We start from the raw sequence: 19,170 nt of genomic DNA, 5'->3' as shown, positions 1-19,170 counted from the left end.
ATGAGCACAGGAAGGTGCCCTTAGCATGGATGGAGCAACAGGCTGAGCAGGCAGCTCTGAGGCCCAGGGCCAGCCTCCATTCACAAGGCCCTGGATTCTATCCCCAGCACCAGAAAACAGGTAGGTCGGGGCAGATATGTACAGTCTGGGTGCCTTCTGCTGGTTTAGAAGATATAGATACAGGGGACACATAGAGACATTCATTCTTAGGGTTTGAATAATTTTGTTATTTTTTCCCTGAGTAGGGATCCATGAAGAATGAAATGAGCATCCAGCGTCACCAGGCACTCAGAACACCAAATAACCAAGACTTTTAAAAAAAGAACCTCTCCGTGACATATTGTGATTTAAATGCCTAACATACAGGAAACAAATACTATTTTAAAAGTTTCAAAAGTAAAAATGTCAGTTTACATTTAGAGGCAACCCTGTCAGAATTACTTCCAATCTCTTACACAAATCCTAAAAATCCAGGAGGACTTTGAATCATGTGTCCCAAACCCTGAAAGAAAATAACAGCCAACAACTATTGCTCTATCCAGAAACGTTATCCTTCAATATCAAATAAGAAATGAAAACCTCCCAAGAGAAGTGGAACTAAAAGAATCCGGGACTACTAAAATGGCACTATAGAAAATACTTGTAAAAATATTTAACTCAAAAGAAATAAAAAACCACATTAAAAAACCACAGAGCTCACAAACAGGTAACCCTCATCTGAAGAGTAACTAAGCAAATGAGAAACAAGGCCCACTTAGACATTAAAGATAAATCAAAATGGTGGGAATCAATAACACATCTCTACAGTCACATTGAATGTAAGTGGTCTCAACTTTCCCATTAAACAACTTAGACTGGAAGAATAGACTAAAAAACAAGACCCCGCTGTTTTGTGTGCGAGAGATGCACCTTATAGGTAAAGACAGACACAGGCTGAAGGTGACTGCATGGCAATTGATGGGCCCAGCACATGGAGCGTGGAAACAAGCAGGAGTAGCTACCCTCATCTTTGACAAAGCAGATCTCACACACAGTTGATCAGAAGAGGTCAAGAAGGCCACTTTATACTGATAGAGGGAACGAAACAACCAAAAGATTTAACAATATTAAATATTTGTACTTCAAACTTTGGTCTACCTAGTTACATACTTGAATTAAAGGCTCAGACGTAGACCAGTATAGTATTATGGGGTGATTTGGGCACCTCTCTCACCTTTAGACAGGTCATCTAGCTACAAACTCAGTAAAGACTCTTTAAACCCGAAAAATATTGAAAATCAAATGAACTTAACAGACACCTTTAGATTATTTCATCCAACAAGAGCTAAATACACTTTCTTCTCAGTTATTCAAGGAATCTTCTCCAAAATAGACCATATTTTAGCCACAAAGCAACTCTTAGCAAATATAAAAAATATTTACATAATTCTTCCATCTTCTCTGATCATAATGGAATGACATAAAAATCAAACCTCCACCCCACCTGAGTACCGTTTCATCCCAGAGATCCTGATATTTTAAGCTTAGTTAAAATATCAGGATCTCTGGGATGAAAAGGCACCTTTTATTTACTTCTCTTGGGCTTTCTTCCCTCACTTCAGAGATATTTACAAGTGCACCACTTAATTTTGAAACAGTTGTCGCGATGGGGTTCTATATATCTCAAGGTGATTGAGTTCTAATATAATAAATCATGCAGGAAACATAGTCTACAAGATTTCAAATATTAAAAAAGTAAGGAAATGCTTTGTATATTGACTATTACTTACGTGCAGGTCAGAACTGATCAAATTGCATACTTAAAATCTGCACATTTTATTGTACTTCAATTGTACCTCAATAAAGCTATAAGAAAAATTTTTTTAAAAAATCAACCTTTTACAGGGCAGGGATTGTGGCTCAGTGGTAGAGCGCTCGCCTCGCACAGGCGGGACCTAGGTTGGATCCTCAGCACCACATAGAAATAAAGGCACTGGGGCTGGGGATGTGGCTCAAGCGGTAGCACACTCACCTGGCATGCGCAGGGCACTGGGTTAGATCCTCAACACCACATAAAAATAAAATAAAGATATTGTGTCCACCTAAAAAACTAACTAAATAAATTAAATAAAGGCATTGCATTGTGTCCATCTACACCTAAAAAATAAATATTTTTTTAAAAATCAACCTTTGGCGAGGGGAGGGGCTGGGGTGGTGGCTCAGCAGTAAAGTGCTTGCCTAAACAAAAGAAAAAGAGACAAGTCCCAAATTTTAAAAAAATAGAGATTAAAAAAAGAAATTACCACAGATATTCAGAGGATCGTTAGGGACTGTTTTGAAGATTTATGCTCCAATAAACTGGAAAACCTAGAAGAAATGGATCTCTTTCTAGTCGAATTTGACCTGCCAATGTTGAATCATAGAAAACCTAAACAGACCCATAACTAGTAACAAGATAGAAGCAGAAGTAAAAAGACTTCCAACAAAGAAATCCACAGGATACATTCCCAGCGGAGTTCTAGAAGACCTTTAAGAAAGAACTAATTTCAATGCTCCTCAAATTATTTTGTGAACCAGAAAGGGATGGAGCACTTCCAAATTTATTCTAGAGCCAATATCACACTCCTATCAAACCAGATAAAGACACATCAAGGAAAGTAACTATAGATGACGATTTCTCATGAACTTAGATGCAAAAGTTCTTAGTAAAATATTAGCAAATTATATTCCAGAACATATTAAGAAGAACATGTATCGTGACCAAATTTGTTTTATCCCAGGAATGAAAGGATGATTGAATACATTCAAATTAATGAATGTAATTTACCAAGTCATAGAATTAAGAAAAAAATCACTTAGTCGTCTCAAGAGTTGCAGAGAGAGCCTTTGAGAAAATTCTGCACCCATTCATAATAAAATCACGGTCGGAGCCAGGTGCAGCGGGACGTACCTGTACTCCCAACAGCTAGAGAGGCTGAGGCAGGAGGATCACAAACTCAAAGCCAGACTCAGCAAGAGTAAGGCACTAAGCAACTCAGGGAGAGCCCGTTTCTAAACAAAATACAAAATAGGGCTGGGATGTGGGTCAGTGGTCAAGTGCCCCTGAGTCCAATCCCCAATACCCACACCCCCTCCCCGCAAAAAACAAACAAACAAAAAAACCTGTCCCATTCACAATAAGCTGAAGAAAAAAATAGCAATAAAACTACCCAAGGTGGTGAAAGGCCTCCACAGTGAAAACCATAGGACACTGGGGAAATAAACTGAAGAAGAAGAAGAAGGTGGAGTCTTCCCATGTCGTGGAGAGCCACAACTGATATTGTTAAATGGCCACCACCAAAAACAATACGCAAATCCACTGCACTCCCCACCAAATTCCAGTGACTCTGTTAAACAATGAAAAAAAGTCTTAAAATGTGTTTGGAAGAATAGAAGACCCACAATAGTCAAAGCAATTAAAGGAAATAAAGCAGTATTAGCGGGATCACACACCTGAGCTCACCTTACACCAGAGAGCTACAGGACAGAGCTGCATGGCCCTGACATAGAACAGTCCCAGGGCCAGAGGGACAGGAGAGGGGACACGGAGACAGCCACATGCTCCCAGCCATCTGGCGCTCAGCACAGGTGCCAACCTACATGGGAGGAAAGACAGCCTGCAGCAACGGGGCTGCCACAACAGGAGACCCCAGTAGAAGAATGACACTAGGCCCTTGTCACTCACCCTGCCCAACGTCAGCTGGAAATGGATCAAACCTCAGAATTAGACCAGAAATGTGGGACTCACAGAGGAAGACCTCTGTCTACCCTGCAGCACACAGGACGGCCTCGGCCTTCTCCGTGGAAGTTGAAGACTCGGGAACAATGTCAAGACTTAGTAAATGGAGGGATCAGATTAAAGAGCTTCGCAGGACAGGAAGCTATTAAATGTGAAGAGAGAACCAGGGAGCGGGGGAGACCCTTGCCAGCTGCTCTTCTGACAAAAGTTAATATCCAGAAGACATAGAGAGCTCAAAAACTTAACAGGGAAAAAAGCCAATGAATCAGCAAACGAACCAATCGTTTCTCAAAAGAAGAAATAGAACTGGCAACAAACACATGAAAACACACTCAACACCATTACCAGATAAGGAGAAGGGAAGTAAAACTGCACTGAGATTCCGTCCCCACCAGGCAGAATGCCTGTCATCAGGAATAGATGTCACTAAGGGCTGGGGGCTTGCAGAAAAGGAGCACTCTACCCCCCAGGTGGGCTGGATCAGCACAGCCACCATGGAAACCGTGTTGAGGTTCCTCCAAAGACGAGGCGTGGACCCCTGCGCCCCAGCTGTGCCACCCTCGGTGTCTGTCCTGAAGAGTTCAGGTCATCTTACTGCAGAGAGACACGCACACCCTGTTGACAGCAGCACACCTCCCAGGAGCCAGGCTGTGGAACCAGCCCTGGTGTGATCCGTGGGTGACTGGATAAAGAGAACGCGGGGTCCACACAGTGGAGTTTTACTCACACTAAGAAGAAGGACACATGGCGTTTTCAGGACAATGGATGGAACTAGAGACCATTGTGTTAAGTGAAATAAGACAAACTCAGAAGGTCAAGGGTGTTGTGTTTTCTCTTATATGTGGAAGCCAGAGAGGGAAAGGAGAAGAATGGTGGGGGGTCTCCTGGAAATCACATAGGTCAGCAGAGGAGAGGACAGGGCCAGGAGGAGGGAGGAGGGACAGAAAGGGAAACACAGGTGGCAATGGTGAGTCACAGTGCTGCGTTGTGTGCATGTGTGAACGTGGAACTGCACACCCACCATGTGTACAACGACCGTGCACCAACAGGGAATGTGGGAAACCAAGTTCTACTGCACACTGTCTGCGAGAGATACCCTTGATCTGGTGTTTTGGTTTGTTTTGTTTATTTTTTCTTTTCTTTGTTCATTTATTTCTTAGACTGAGTCTCCCTATCTTGCCTGGCTGTCCTTGAACTCCTGGGCTCCAACGATCCTCCCCCTCTCCCTCCCACACAGCCGGGACTGCAGGTCCTGCCACTGGGCACATCTTGGCAATCACACTTCAGCTCAGGGACACACAGAGGCTGACGGAGAGCACGGAGGAGAATGTTCGGTGCCAACAAGAACCGAGAGAGAGAGCGGGGGATACTCCAGCCACATCAGCAAAACAGACTGCACCTAACAGGCACCTAAAGACCCAGAGAGGGACATTAACAGTGATGAAAACGCCAACCATCACCCTCCTGGGACCATTAGGGACACACTTCCACCCACGAAGCACTCAGATGGACAAGAGAAACAGCTGGGTACAGTGTCCACTCCTGTGGTCCCAGCACCCGGGAGGCTGAGCAGGAGGACGGCAGGTTAACTTAGTGACCCCTAAGCAACTTAGTGAGAAAAAGGTAAGAAGTGCTAAGGACAGGGCTCAGTGGTGACGCATCCCTGCGATCAATCCCTGTACCAAGATGATGATGATGATGATAATAATAATAATAATAATAATTCAGGCAGATGTGCAGGGGAAAGCTGAGAAGGGCAGTAACGGGAGATGGCCACGTCCCACTTTAATGCTGGACACCACATCCAGGCAGGACATCCAGGACCAAACAGGACAGGAGGACGGGAACCCCAGAGAGCAAGTGGGCTGCGAGAAGGAGCCCAGCCAACCTCGGGCACAGCCAGGACCCCGCAGGGCGCATCTCGGCAGGTGGCAGGACAGTCCCCACCAACCTAAGAAACCAAAGCCACGTCAGGTGTCTGTTCAGGCATCAGTGGAGTGAAACTAGGAACCGGTCCTGAGAGGGAACCAGAGCATCCCCAAGGCTGGAGGGGAGACCGTGCCTCCTGGAACATCCTTGGGACAAAGAGGACACTGAAAGGGGATCAGAAAGCACTTCAAGACAAACAAAAATGACAACAGGACACATCAGAACCATTGGGATAAAGCTGGGGTGGAAGGTCACTGTCAGCAGGCTGGACCCTGGTTCTGCCCCAGCAGGGGGTGGGGGAGAGAGAGGAGAAGAGGGGAGGGGAGAGGTGGGGAGGGGAGGCAGAGGGGGGAGTGGAGGGGAGGGAGGACAGGAGAGGAGAGGGGAGGTGCAGAGGGAGGGCTGGGCGCTGCCCTGGGCCCCAGGGGAGCTGAGCCGCCCAGGCCTGGCTGGGACCTGCCTGGAGCAGAGCACAGCGCCCACCCTCCCGGGCCCGGAGCCCACTCCCACCCCACATGGAGCAGGAGCCTCCTCCTCAATGACCCCTTATTGATCTGAGACCCAGAGGACCCTTCCATGTGGCTCCTTCTCCATTTGGGGACCTTTCGAGTCCCCTTTCTGCGGATGAGGAGAGGAGCTGCAGATGGCAGACATTAAGGGACAGTCTCTGAACGCTCGGAGCACAAGGGGCCTCCCTGGGACCACACAAGTCCAACTCCCACCTCTCCTGGCCCAAACCCAGGCTGCCCTGCCCTGGAGGAGAAGCCGGCTGAGCCTGTCCACATCCAGGCCCTGCTGACCCCACGCTCCCAGCCGTGAGGGGCAGACAAGAGCTCCACACAGACAGCAGTGGCTGCGGGACCAGAGTCCCTGCTCAGGAGGACAGGGCAGTGGAGATGAGCTGGCACTGAGGGCAAGAGCCTGGCCCAGGAGGAGCGTTCGACCCCAGGAGACAGGGGCTCCCCTGGGCAGGAAGACCTCAGCTTCCTCTCCAGGGAGATGTGGGTTCCGCTGCTAAGGAGGGGGGCCAGGAAGGGGACCATGAGCAGGGGAACCCAAACCAGCTACAGGAGGAGCCCCCAGGTCCTTCCCTGGCCCCTGCGTCCTCTGTCCCCCACACGAGCTCCAGCTGGCTCACAGCCAGGTGCTCAGGGTCTGCTGCTCTGCGCCCACCTGCAGCAGGAACCTGCACCTTCCCCAGAGCACCTCCAGGGCTGGGAGACGACTGGCCCAGCAAGGACCCAGAACCCTGTGCCCAGGACCGGCTGAGGGAGCCCTGGGGAGGCCCTGGGAGGAGGACCAGCCCCGGGTCACCCTCACCTGGAAGGGGCCGGCTCAGGAGGGCACCAGGGAGTTTGTGCTGCGTCCTGGCCCTGGAGGGACGAGGACAGGTCAGGCAGACAGCAGAAGGGGTGAGAGGGCAGCACTGCTGTCTGAGCCGCCTGCAGGGGGCCCAGGCCCACCCCACCCAGTCCTGGGGACAAGAGCCAGGCTCTGGGAGGGCAGTTCCCCTTCCTGTGGGCAGCTGATGTGACAGCCCTATGACAGGCAGAACCCGGCCTCCAAGTGGCCACACCCTGTGTGTGTCTGTCCTCCAGCTCCGTGACCTCCTCCATCTGGACCCTGGGACCACGGGGAGGACACACCATGAGCCCCACCCTCACGGCCCTGCTCTGCCTGGGTGAGATGTGAAGGAGGGAGGGGACACCCGGTTCTGGGGGGACCCAGCCCACAGCCAGGCCCTGGCCATCAGGAGACCCAGGGCCCAGGAGGCTGTGGGGGGACAGGGCCTGCTCAGGCCTCAGGGGCTCCCTCTCACAGGAACTCTCTTCCAGGGCTGAGTCTGGGCCCCGGGACCCGAGGGCAGGCAGGTGAGTGTCCCAGCTGTCCAGGTCCTCCTCCTGGGGACCAGGAGCCACCCTGGGCAGTGGGTGGAGAACAGAGTTGGGGGCTGAGGCTGGGGAGCCTGGAGGGGGCTGGGCTGAGGGCTGGGATCTGAGGGGCTGTGCTGGGACCCAGCCTCTGATTCCCTTGCAGGGACCCTCCCCAAGCCCACCCTGTGGGCTGAGCCAGGCTCTGTGATCTCCTGGGGAAGGCCAGTGACCATCTGGTGTGAGGGGCCCCTGGAGGCCCAGGAGTTCCGTCTGGATAAAGAGGGAAGCTCAGGGCCCTGGGACAGACAGAGCCCACTGGGGCCCAGGAACAAGGCCAAGTTCTCCATCCCAACCATGACTGAGCACCATGCAGGGAGATATCAATGCCGCTATCTCAGCCCTGCTGGGTGGTCAGAGCGCAGTGACCCCCTGGAGCTGGTGGTGACAGGTGAGAGGACACTCAGGGGCCCCAGCCCCAGGCTCTGCCCTCAGGAAGGGGGTCTGCTCCCAGGTGTCCCTCTCACAGCCCAGCTGGGGATGGTGTGGGAGGAGGGAGCCATGAACACCTGCCTCCTTCTCTCCTAGGAACCTACAGCAAACCCTGGATCTCAGCCCTGCCCAGCCCTGTGGTGACCTCAGGAGGGAACGTGACCCTCCAGTGTGGCTCAGGGCAGGGATATGACAGGTTTGTTCTCACCAAGGAAGGAGGACACCACCTCACCTGGACCCTGGACTCACAGCGACACCCCAGTGGGCAGGTCCAGGCCCTGTTCCCTGTGGGCCTCGTGACTCCCAGCCACAGGTGGACATTCACATGCTACGGCTATTACAGGAGCAAACCCCAGGTGTGGTCAGGACCCAGTGACCCCCTGGAACTCCTGGTCTCAGGTGAGGAAGCTCCATCTTCCCCTGACACAGTTGGGGACATTAAGCAGGGACTTGGGGGCCTCTTCCTTAGGATGGCCCCAGGTGAGAGAAAGGGGAGAGAATCAGGGACTCCTGACCAGAGTCCCCAGGTGTGAGAGTGTGACCTGCAGGCAGGACGGGGGAAGGCAGGGGGTTGGCAGGGTCCAGCCCTCAGCCCAGGCTCCTCTTCCTCCAGGGGTGTCCAGGAGGCCCTCCGTCCTGACCCAGCAGGGCCCTGTCCTGGCCCCTGGAGAGAACCTGACCCTCCAGTGTCACTCAGACGTCACCTATGACAGATTCACTCTGTCCAAGGAGGGGGCACAGGACCTCCCCCAGCGCCCTGCCCAGCAGCCCCAGGCTGGGCTCTCTCAGGCCGACTTCCTGCTGGGCCCTGTGAGCAGCTCCCACGGGGGTCGGTACAGGTGCTACGGTGGACACAGCCTCTCCTCTGAGTGGTCAGCCCCCAGTGACCCCCTGGACATCCTGGTCTCAGGTGAGGAGCCCAGAGGGTGCACTCAGGGACCCAGCCTCTGCACAGCCGTGTTGGGGAGCCCCAGGAGGTGATGGCCAGGGTGAGGTGGGGTGTCAGGAGGGAGAGAGACAGGGAGGGGCAGAGAGGACAGAGACAGGGGGACACAGGGACAGGAAGAATCAGAGACAATGAGACACACAGAGAGCACAGGGTCCTCAGAGAGAGGCCCTGGGGAGGTCTCAGCTCAGAACAAGCTGGGGCCACCCTCACCCTCCTTCCTCTCTCTAGGACAGCTCCCTGACACACCCTCCCTCTCAGTGCAGCCTGGTCCCACAGTGTCCTCAGGAGGGAATGTCACCCTGGTGTGCCAGTCAAACTGGATGGACACTTTCCTCCTGTGCAAGGAGGGGGCAGCTGATCCCCCCCTGCGTCTGAGAGCAGAGTACCGAGCCCCATGGTACCAGGCAGAATTCTCCATGAGAGCTGTGACCCCAGCCCTCGGGGGGACCTACAGGTGCTATGGCTCTCACAGCTCATCCCCCTACCTGCTGTCATGGCCCAGTGCCCCCCTGGACCTGGTGGTCTCAGGTGAGTGACCCTGACCCCATCCTCTGTGAGCTCAAGGATTCCCACAGGGCCCTGCCCAGGACAGCTCTGGGTGGGATGGGAGTGAGGGGCCCTAGGGAGGGTCGGCCAGTGGGACTCACCCCTCAGAGAGGAGGGGCCAATGGGGTCCTCCAGCCTGTGCACCCACCCATCCCTGGAATCAGGAAGGTGCAGGAGGACACAGGAGGGTCCTGGGGAGGCCAGGCAGGTGTAGGAGGATGGGCAGAGACAGGTCCCCAGGGGCACCCTGCACCCCTCACCCTCCTGTTCTCCTCATTCCCAGGACCCTCTGGGGGCCCTGAGTCTACCTTTGGGGTCTGTCTCTAGAGCTGATCACTGAGGCCTCAGTGCTCACCAGGGGCCTAGACTCCCCCCATCCCCTCCACTGCCTGAGTCTCTGGGATCTCTCCTTCCTCATCAAACTTTCCTGCACGGATTTGTGTCCAGGGATCCAGAGCTTAGGAAATGTGGGTGGGGACCCCAGGCCCTGGGGCTCAGGGTTTGGGGCATGAGGGTGAGGTCCAGGCAGAGGAGACTCTGGGCCCAGCCTGGGGAGGAGCAGCCAGCTGAAGTGGGGGGCAGGCAGCCCAGCCCTCACCTCCCACCCACCCCAGGAGGCCCTGAGGACCAGCCCCTCACCCCCAGGGACCCAGGACCCCAGAGTGGTGAGTGAGGGGCTCTGGTGGGAGGTGGGTCCAGGGCAGGGCTGAGCTGAGGGGGGGCAGCCCCCTCTGGAGATGCTGACGGGGACCAGCCCCTCCCCTCTGGGCCTCAGTTTCTCCCAGGGCAGAGGAGAGGCCTGGCCCTGACCTTCAAGTGCCTCTCAGGGCTGACCTTGGCTGTGCCCTGCTGGGAGAGGGGCCTCCAGGGAAGCCTCCAGGACCTGAATCTGAGGGCTCTGTCCCCTCTGTGCAGTGACAGTGACACTGAGCAGGGGAGGGGCTCAGGGCCATCGGGGTGTCAGGCTCTTTCCCTCCAGCTCAGGGCTGAGCTCTGGTGGAGAGAAGGAGACTGGGAGTCAGACTCCCCCAGTTCAGGCCCCGCTCTGCTGCTTCCTGCTGGGGACCTGGGTGAGCCTCAGTGTCCTCACACCTTGGTGGGTGGATGGGGTGGTGGTGCCTGTCACATGATTGACAGTTGCAGGTGTCCTGCAGTTGCTCTGCGGCTCAGCTGAACTTTGCTCCAAGGTGACTCAGACACAGTCCTGACCTCCCAGAGCACAGAGAGGGTAAAGGACCAGGGAGAGGAGCAGAGGGGACCCTGAGGACCAGGAAGGGCTCAGAGGGGCTCCAGAGAGTCCTGTGGTGAGAATGAGGCGAGGGGGTGGGTCCCAGGCAGGACGGGGCTCCTCAGGTCACAGGACCCCTCCTCTACTTGGTTCTAGGAGCCACTGAGACCATCAGTCCAGCGCAGAACAGCTCAGACCCCAGTTCAGGGGAGTCAGGAGGATTCTCAGGTATGGGATAGGACTCTGAGGGTCACGTCCTGGCCAGGGGAGGTGGCTGCCCTGGGTGGACATGTGGGGATCCTGACTTCCGCGACCTCTGACCTCTGTGTCCAAATCCCAGCCTCACCTCCCCAGGACTACACAGTGCAGAACCTCATCCGCTTGGGCCTGGCTGGCCTGGTCCTGCTGGTCCTCGGGATCCTGCTGTTTCAGGCTCAGGACAGCCAGAGAGGGACCCGAGATGCAGCCAGGAGGTGAACAGGAGAGAACAGGGCACACTCAGAGTGCAAAGCTGGGAGACGAAGGACCCTCAGGAGTCTGAAGGCCACCTGGACAGGTGGGGCTGCACCTGAGACTGTCCTGGCAGCAGAGGTGACTGGGTGCAGGACCAGCTGGGTGCTGGCTGAGAGCCTTCCCCACCATGCTGTACGCACCCAGGGCTGGCCCACCGCTCTCTGCAGCCCTCCATGCGCCAGTGCCCACTGGGAGCTGTCTGTGAAGATGCCCCTGAAACACCGGACATGCAAGCCACAGGCTGGTGTCTGAGGGACTGTGTAAGGGGCGCTGGTCCTGTGGACATGACTGTGAAAAAGTCGCATTAAAACCCTGAGAGTCCTGCTGTGTGTTTGCTCTTACTGTCCACGTCCCTCCTCCCACCCTCCACGTGCTGAGGCACCACCACGTCACCAGGTCGTGGTGCTAAATCCAAATTCCTCTGCTCACTGCTGGAGTGTAGAGAAGTATCGACTTGCAGTGTCACCTACAGTCACCTCCTGACATGGCTCCCTGGGTCCTGCAGGGTTTCTCTCTTCATGGACAATGAGGTTTTTTGTTTGTTTGTTTTTGGTTTTTGTTTTTTTTCCTTTAATTTTTATTGTTGGTTGTTCAAAACATTACATAGCTCTTGACATATCATATTTCACACTTTGATTCAAGTGGGTTATGAACTCCCATTTTTACCCTGTATACTGATTGCAGCATCACATCGGTTACACATCCACTGTTTTACATATTGCCATACTAGTGTCTGTTGTATTCTGCTGCCTTTCCTATGCTCTACTATCCCCCCTCCCCTCCCCTCCCCTCTTCTCTCCCTACCCCCTCTACTGACATTCATTTCTCCCCCTTGTATTATTTTCCCCTTTCCCCTCACTTCCTCTTGTATGTAATTTTGTATAACCCTGAGGGTCTCCTTCCATTTCCATGCAATTTCCCTTCTCTTTCCTTTTCCCTCCCACCTCTCACCCCTGTTTAATGTTAATCTTCTTCTCATGCTCTTTGTCCCTACTCTGTTCTTAGTTACTCTCCTTATATCAAAGAAGACATTTGGCATTTGTTTTTTAGGGATTGGCTAGCTTCACTTAGCATAATCTGTTCTAATGCCATCCATTTCCCTGCAAATTCTATGATTTTGTCATTTTTTAATGCAGAGTAATACTCCATTGTGTATAAATGCCACATTTTTTTTATCCATTTGTCTATTGAAGGGCATCTAGGTTGGTTCCACAGTCTTGCTATTGTGAATTGTGCTGCTATGAACATCGATGTAGCAGTGTCCCTGTAGCATGCTCTTTTCAGGTCTTTAGGGAATAGACCGAGGGTTTTCTGCTGAAATAACTGGTTTGTCATGAGAAAGTCCCATGACAATAACTGATCTGATATAAGGTTTTGAGTCTTCAGGAAAAGTATGATTAGTTGATTTGGGTCCCCCAACTGCTGTCTTTTCCTCAAATGACACTTGTAGACAGTCAGCATGTTTATTGTGGGACCAACACAAAGGTAGTTGGGCACTGTAGCCAGAACAATTGAATCCAGTCACAGGATTGGGAGTAATAAGGGTGTCTGTAAATCCTCCCATCATACATGAGTCATTAGTAAACACTGGGGCGGATTCTCCAGTCCACACAGCTGGGTGTACCAGAGGTGGATCTGGGAATCATGTCCAGTAGGTTTCTGCCTGATTCCCTCTTACCTGACAGACCAGCAGGGCTATTACTGCAGCGAGCATCATGGTTGGAGATTTGACTTTCCTTGTTGTCGAATCAGTTGTTCAGTCTGCAGTGTCAAATTCCTCAGGCCCTTCCCTGAGGGTGGCTTCAGCATTGGGTCTCTCTGGGCCATCTTTCTCCCCCTCTTCCTTGGAGAGTTCCTCTGGTCGGGGGAGTCGGGTCTGGCATCTCTGGGTTGATCTTCAGTTGTTTGAATCTTGGTTCTAGGTCCTCCAAGCCTGATGGAGCGTTCAGGTACCCAAATAGGACGAGAAGCACCTTCTGGGAAAATACAAGCTTGACATTTACCCCATAATCACAGGATCTGGTCTTCCCATTGGCCAGTCTGCAAATCTTTCAACCAAACTCGGCCTGAAGGGCCTGTTGCCGTGGAAGACGAGTGTCGCTCAGCTGCAGTGTGACCTTCTGAGTCACAGTTTAGAACATTTTAGAGCATGATTGAGGCTATTTTGGGGGGCCCTAGTCCTATCTCCCCCATTTAGTTTTTGTAATTGTAGCTTAATAGATAAATGAGCTCGCTCTACAATAGCTTGACCTTGAGGGTTGTAAGGAATACCTGTTTTATGGTCAATACGAAACTCTTGGCAAATTGCTAAAAGAAGAGCTTACATAAGCCGGTACACTATCAGTTTTAATCTCTAAAGGACATCCTAATACTGGAAAGGCAGCTAATCAATGAGAAATAACATGTTGAGTGTTTTCTTTTGCACGGGCTGTGGCAAAGATGAATCTAGAATAAGTATCTACAATTACTTGTACACAACATTGTTTATCAAATTGAGGAATGTGAATTACATCCATTTGCCATAATTGATTTGGTTTTTATCGGGGTTTTATTCCAGATGGGAAAGATGGAGTGTGTCTAACACACTGGGGGCAGTTACGTACAATTTGATGAGCTTGCTCTCTAGTAATGTTGGGTTTTTTTATGTAAGCTAGAGGCATTTTGATGATGCAAAGAATGTGAAGCTTGTGCAGAGTCATACAAAGACATTTGTTGACAAATAGCAACTGATTTATCCATCTTATCATTACCTGATGTTAGAGGCCCTGGAAGATTAGTGTGGGCCCATATGTGGCCTATGAAACATGGGTGCTTTTGTATTTGCACCATCCTTTGTAGAATATGAAACAAATTGAATAGCTCTTGTGATGATATTTTTTATAACTCCAACTGCCTATAAGATGTCAGAGTAAACATTGATGGGCTCCTTTGCAAAATGACTTAAAGCACAAATGAAAGCTTGTCCTTCTGCTCATTGGGCAGAAGCGTATGAGGTTTGCATTACCTCTGTATGAGCATGACTATAAAAACCTGCTTTACCTGAACTTGAGCCATCAGTGAATACTGTTAGTGCACCATTTATTGGTTGTGTATGTACAATCCTTGGAAAAATGAATGAAGTGACCAATGCAAATTGGATGATTTTATCATGAGGATAATGACTCTTTATCTGACCAGGGAAATTAGCAAAAGCTACTTGCCAAGTATGAGAAGTTTGGAAAAGCCAAACATTCTGTTGAGCAGAAATGAAATGATCATAATATTAGGTTCTGATCCAGCCATCTTTAAGCTCTTTTTCTGCCCGTTATCACTAATTGAGCAACAGAATTATGAAAAGGAGTTAATGACTTTTGAGGAGAGTGGGCTAAATGAATCCACTCAATAACTCCCCATATTGCCGCTGTAGGAGCGTATGCAGTTGGGAATATCATCAAATATATAGGCTCTTGTGGATTAATTCTAGTAAACTGAACATTTTTAATAGCAATTTCAACTTTCCCCAAAGCTGTTCTTGCTTCTGTTATGAGCTGAGGAGAAGTTGGAGGAGGATCTCCCTGTAATATTTGAAATAAAGGACTTAAATCTGAAGTAGTTGGCTTTAAAGATGGCCTTAGCCAGTTAATATCTCCTAATAATTTTTTTAAATCATTAAGGTTGTACAGCTTCTTGACTCTTATTTGTAAGTTTTGAGGACGGACTGTCTGTCCTTCAATCACTTGACCTAGATATTGAGAAGGAGAGGTCCTTTGCACCTTCTGAGGTGCAATGCACAAACCCATTGCCGTGAGTGAAGTCTCTAAGTGGACAAAATTTTTAAGAGTACATCTGAATTAGCATGTCCACCATGCGACCAGTGCACTGGTTTCATTAATGAGGTTCTTGGTATAAAAGTTAACTAGCGAGATCAAAATAAACACACAGACTCAGTTACCTTTTTCTATGACCAGGTCCGAGACGGCTCCCCCGTCTGGTTCCCACCTCGAACCACCCAGTAGGGCAGCAAGGATTACTCAGGGCTAGCAGGAGAGAGAGAGAGGGAGCACGCCAGGGAGTAGCCTTTTATTGGGGAACAAGAAATTCAGGGGAGAATTTCATCCAATGAAGGTTGAGGGGGGCCGCACTCCAAGGTCAGGGTCAGTGATAGGCCCCCGGGGTCAGTGGTCAGTCACACCCCCACACGGACAGGCTCTCGCACCAGGAGAGGGCCGGGAAAGCTCCGACACAGTTTAGCCAGAGCGCCTCAGACCCAAACCAGGAGTTGCTCAGTCACGTGTGAGAATGGCTCCCCACAAGCATGAGCTAAATGCATGTCATCCATGAAATGAGTAATACATGCTGAGGAATTTCTCCCTCACAGGTGTGGTGGCCTGTGCCACAAAATTTTGACGTAAAGTTGGACTATCACATATTCCCTGAGGCAGCACATTCCAGCAATATCTTTTAACTGGTTCTTTAAAATTAATTGCTGGGACACTAAAGAAAAACTTTTTACAGTTGTCTGGGTACAAAGGTACAGAGAGAAAACAATCTTTTAGACCTACTACTATCAAATAATAATCTAAAGGAATCGCTGTAGGAGAAGGAAGCCCAGATTGCCGTGCTCCCGTGGGCTCTATAACACAATTAGTACCTCTAAGGTCTTGTAATAATGTTCATTTACCAGAGTTTTTCTTAATTACAAAGATGGGTGTGTTCCCAGGGCTGAGCGTAGACTCTAAATGACCAGCTTGAAGTGGTTCCTCAACTATCATGTGGGCTATGTTAAGTTTTTCCCCTGTCAGGGGCCACTGACTAGCTCAGATTGGCTCTTCTATGAGCCAATTAATTTTTTCTGCTGTTCTCTGGGTTGGGGATAAGATCAGGGCCCCTACCAAAAATGTTGGCTGGGTGCACTAATTAATCTCTGTTGGGAAGATTGGGTTACAGGTGGGTTCCCTTCCTGAAAATCTCCCTCAGTTTCTCTAGGAATATATTTTTGATTGAGTCCCTCAAATGACATGTTAGAATTTGGAGTTACTAATAATGATCCTAAATGGATAAAAACATCATCCCTACCCCATAAATTTACTGGTAAGGTGTCTAAAACATAAGGCTTAAAAATTCCAGCATCACCATCTTTATCTTCCCAGTGAAGATACTGGGCACTTTGAACAGGTTGAGAGATAGACCTATGCCCTCTAAGTTGGTGGGTGCAATATGTAAAGGCCAATTTGGGGGCTAAAATCTAAGAGATAAAACAGATTCATCTGCCCCAGTCTCTAGGATACCTTGACATTTTTTATGATTGATTTTAAGTTCCAGCAGGGGGCGCTCCTGTTGGATTAATTGGACCCAGTACACTGGGTCTGGGTACCCAGAAGTGAAAGTCTTAGGGCAGAAGTACTAACTGTGCCAGCACCTGTTGTGTAGAGAGCTGAATGGCACGCTCTGATTGCACACTGATTTTAATCTCATCTCTAAAATCTGAATCAACTACCCCTGGCATTACCTGGATCCCCTCTTTTAAATTATTTTTCCCCAAAATTTGGCCTATGGTACCTGGGGGTAACGGCCCACGGAACCCAGTAGGAACTCTCTGCGGTCCCACTTCAGGTGTTAAATTCACTACCAGGGCTGGTCATGAAGTACGGTCTTGGTGGAGCTGGCTGGTCATAGTGACGAGCCACCATGGCCAGCTCTGGTGAGGACAAGGTCTGCGACTCCCACTCCTCTTCCCGCGCATGCCCCTAAGGAGGCAGGAGTGAGGTCAGAAGTGGAGGTGGGCCACCACCCTATCTGTCCCCATCCCCCCTCACCACGCAGTTTTCTGCCCAGTAGCAGCGCCACCTGCGTGAACGGGGAGAGGTCTCTGCCCTACTGCGCAGAGATTCGCAGTCCTGAGCCAAGTGCCCCGTCCTGCCACAGTTGAAACCCCACCCTTGAGAATGGCGCCTCTGAGACTGGGTTGGAGGACCTGTTTGAAAGCCGCAGTGAGTGTAAAACCCTGGAATTGTGTGGGTCCGACATCCGCACAAAGGCGATGAACTCAGAAGCTGCCCCTATCTTCCGATGGGGTCAGAGGATGTGCTGACACACTTTATTGGCATTTTCAAATGCTCACTGCTTGACCAGGAACTCGGAGGCGTTTGGGTCTCCGATCGATCGATCTGCTCTCTGCCTGGCACAGACGCGCCACGAAATCAGGGAATTGTTCTTCTGACCGCTGTTTAGTCTGACTAAAATCCAGAGTAGATTGATCCCGGGAAGACATCTCCTGCTACGCCCTTTTGGCACATACAGTGATCTGATCAGATGGGCAGGTGGTAATTCACCTGTCTCTCTAGGTCTGCAAATTCCCCAGTTCCCGTTAACATCTGCAAAGGGGCATCCAACCTTGCCTCCTGTTCCTCTCCGCCTGTTCAGTGCATAGTCAGTCCAGTGAGACCGCCAAAGGAGATAATCACCCCGAAAGGCAAGCCTTTGCCATTGAAATCCCATCATTTGGGGGTAAAGGCTCGGGGCATAACAGATCAAGCCGACTTTGAACAGAGGGTGAGTTTGGACCCTAGGTACCGCAAGCATTTGGCGCTCCTTTAGAGTCTTAAAAGGAACTGCAGCGTGCACACGGACACGGTGGTTTTGTTCGTTAATCTGCTCAGCGACTGGAAAAGCTGAAAACCCGTAATGTCCTCCCCGACTCCTGTGCCGTTCTAAGGCCACGTTGTAGGGGTGTAAGCGACCGCCAGGTCAGAGTGTTATTGAACCCTGTTCTCCTGGAGGAGAGCGGCTGGATCTGGATGGCGGGCGCTGGTCCAGCTAGCCGTGATGTGGCTTACCAAAACCCTCCTCCAGGTCTTCTGATTGAGTCCCCCCAGGTTGGGACTCTGTCCATTTTGTTCCTCTCCATTTTGAATCCGCCTCACAGAAGTCCGGTGGGGGCTGCTTTCCTCTCTGGATCGCCCCCTTGGTGCTCCCCTCAGCTGCTGCTTGTCTGGTTGAGCAGTGAACGGTTGGTCTCAGGTCCTGCCCCGAGGCGGTCTGTCTGCTTTGCCAGCTGCAGACTGAGCGAGCACTGACTCTGCCCCAGTCCACCCTGCTTGGAGACAGCCTCGGCCGCTTCTCTTGCTCCAAACTCCCGATGGCTCTCTGAAGCCCTTTCAGCAGGTCCTCTGGAGACCAGGGTCCTTTCTCCATCTTCATAAGGACGCATTTCTAGAGCGGTCCAGACCTTCTGAACACTCGATTGTACCCTCGGACAGCTTGGCAGAGAGGCGGCCTGTGTACATTTTCTACCTCGCCTCTCCCAAGCAGTAAACCTGGCGAATCTTGCTCACAAAACCACGGGGATACGTCACTGACTGTTTTCAGGAGAGCCAGCTGGGCCCTCGGACTTGTTTTCCTCTCCGGTTGATCAGAGTCTCCAGGATCAGTAAGCACATTTCTTTATCTGAAGACATGGAAATGCCCGTGGTGATTCTTTGACGTCCCTGGCTCTGAAACGGCTTCCTCTGTAACCTCCGGAAAAAACACAGTCACTCAGTCAGTCAACCTGGAAATTCACCCTGAGCCGTCCCTGGTTCCAGGTGCCACCGGCTGCCCCTGACCTGCGTGGGCAGCCTGAAGCTGAGGTCGCTCATGTGAATTTCCAGGGACACCAAATAAAACACAGACACACACTTTACCTTTACACAAGCTTCAGGATGGCTCCTCCCCTCTCGGCCTCAGGCTCCCCAAATGGGAGAGCAGGAGAAGGTCACGAGAGGCTGGAGAGAGAGAGCAAGCTTGTTCAGAAGTGGGCTTTTATTGGGGGACCCTTGTTTGCTAGAAAGTTCTATCAAAAAAGGCCAGAAGGGGCAGGGTTACAAGGAACGCGTGAGTGTAACTCAACCTCAGGGGTGACAATTAC

At 51.1% G+C, this 19,170-nt stretch overlaps 1 protein-coding gene across 9 annotated transcripts; it reads left to right on the top strand.

Annotated features, from left to right (window-relative positions):
- The first annotated feature begins 7,238 nt into the window (after positions 1 to 7,238).
- Positions 7,239 to 11,608, top strand: LOC114079813 (leukocyte immunoglobulin-like receptor subfamily A member 6). Of its 9 annotated transcripts, none has more exons than XR_011705313.1 (10): positions 7,239 to 7,367; positions 7,522 to 7,557; positions 7,724 to 8,008; positions 8,146 to 8,448; positions 8,663 to 8,959; positions 9,227 to 9,526; positions 10,159 to 10,209; positions 10,699 to 10,772; positions 10,929 to 11,000; positions 11,113 to 11,129. XR_011705313.1 is itself a non-coding variant. In XM_071604745.1 (9 exons), the coding sequence occupies exons 1-9, from the start codon at positions 7,334 to 7,336 to the stop codon at positions 11,247 to 11,249; spliced, it is 1,515 nt and encodes a 504-aa protein (XP_071460846.1). In that variant the 5' UTR covers positions 7,242 to 7,333; the 3' UTR covers positions 11,250 to 11,608. The 9 variants fall into 9 exon arrangements, 4 of the variants coding, with proteins under 4 accessions (XP_071460849.1, XP_071460848.1, XP_071460846.1 ...); XR_011705310.1 differs by having other exon boundaries at positions 10,688 to 10,772; XR_011705312.1 differs by having other exon boundaries at positions 10,699 to 11,000; positions 11,113 to 11,141.
- The last annotated feature ends 7,562 nt before the right edge of the window (positions 11,609 to 19,170 follow it).

This window comes from Marmota flaviventris, chromosome 18 (assembly GCF_047511675.1).
Source record: "Marmota flaviventris isolate mMarFla1 chromosome 18, mMarFla1.hap1, whole genome shotgun sequence".
Taxonomy (NCBI): Eukaryota; Metazoa; Chordata; class Mammalia; order Rodentia; family Sciuridae; genus Marmota; species Marmota flaviventris.
The sequence above is the reverse complement of the archived record's forward strand: the minus strand, read 5'-3'. Positions and strand labels throughout refer to the sequence as shown.

Coding starts and splice junctions, on each gene's coding strand:
- LOC114079813 (XM_071604745.1), top strand. CDS start 7,334: ATGAGCCCCACCCTCACGGCCCTGCTCTGCCTGG. Junction 7,368..7,521: donor CACGGCCCTGCTCTGCCTGG/GTGAGATGTGAA, acceptor ACTCTCTTCCAG/GGCTGAGTCTGGGCCCCGGG. Junction 8,009..8,145: donor CCTGGAGCTGGTGGTGACAG/GTGAGAGGACAC, acceptor CTTCTCTCCTAG/GAACCTACAGCAAACCCTGG.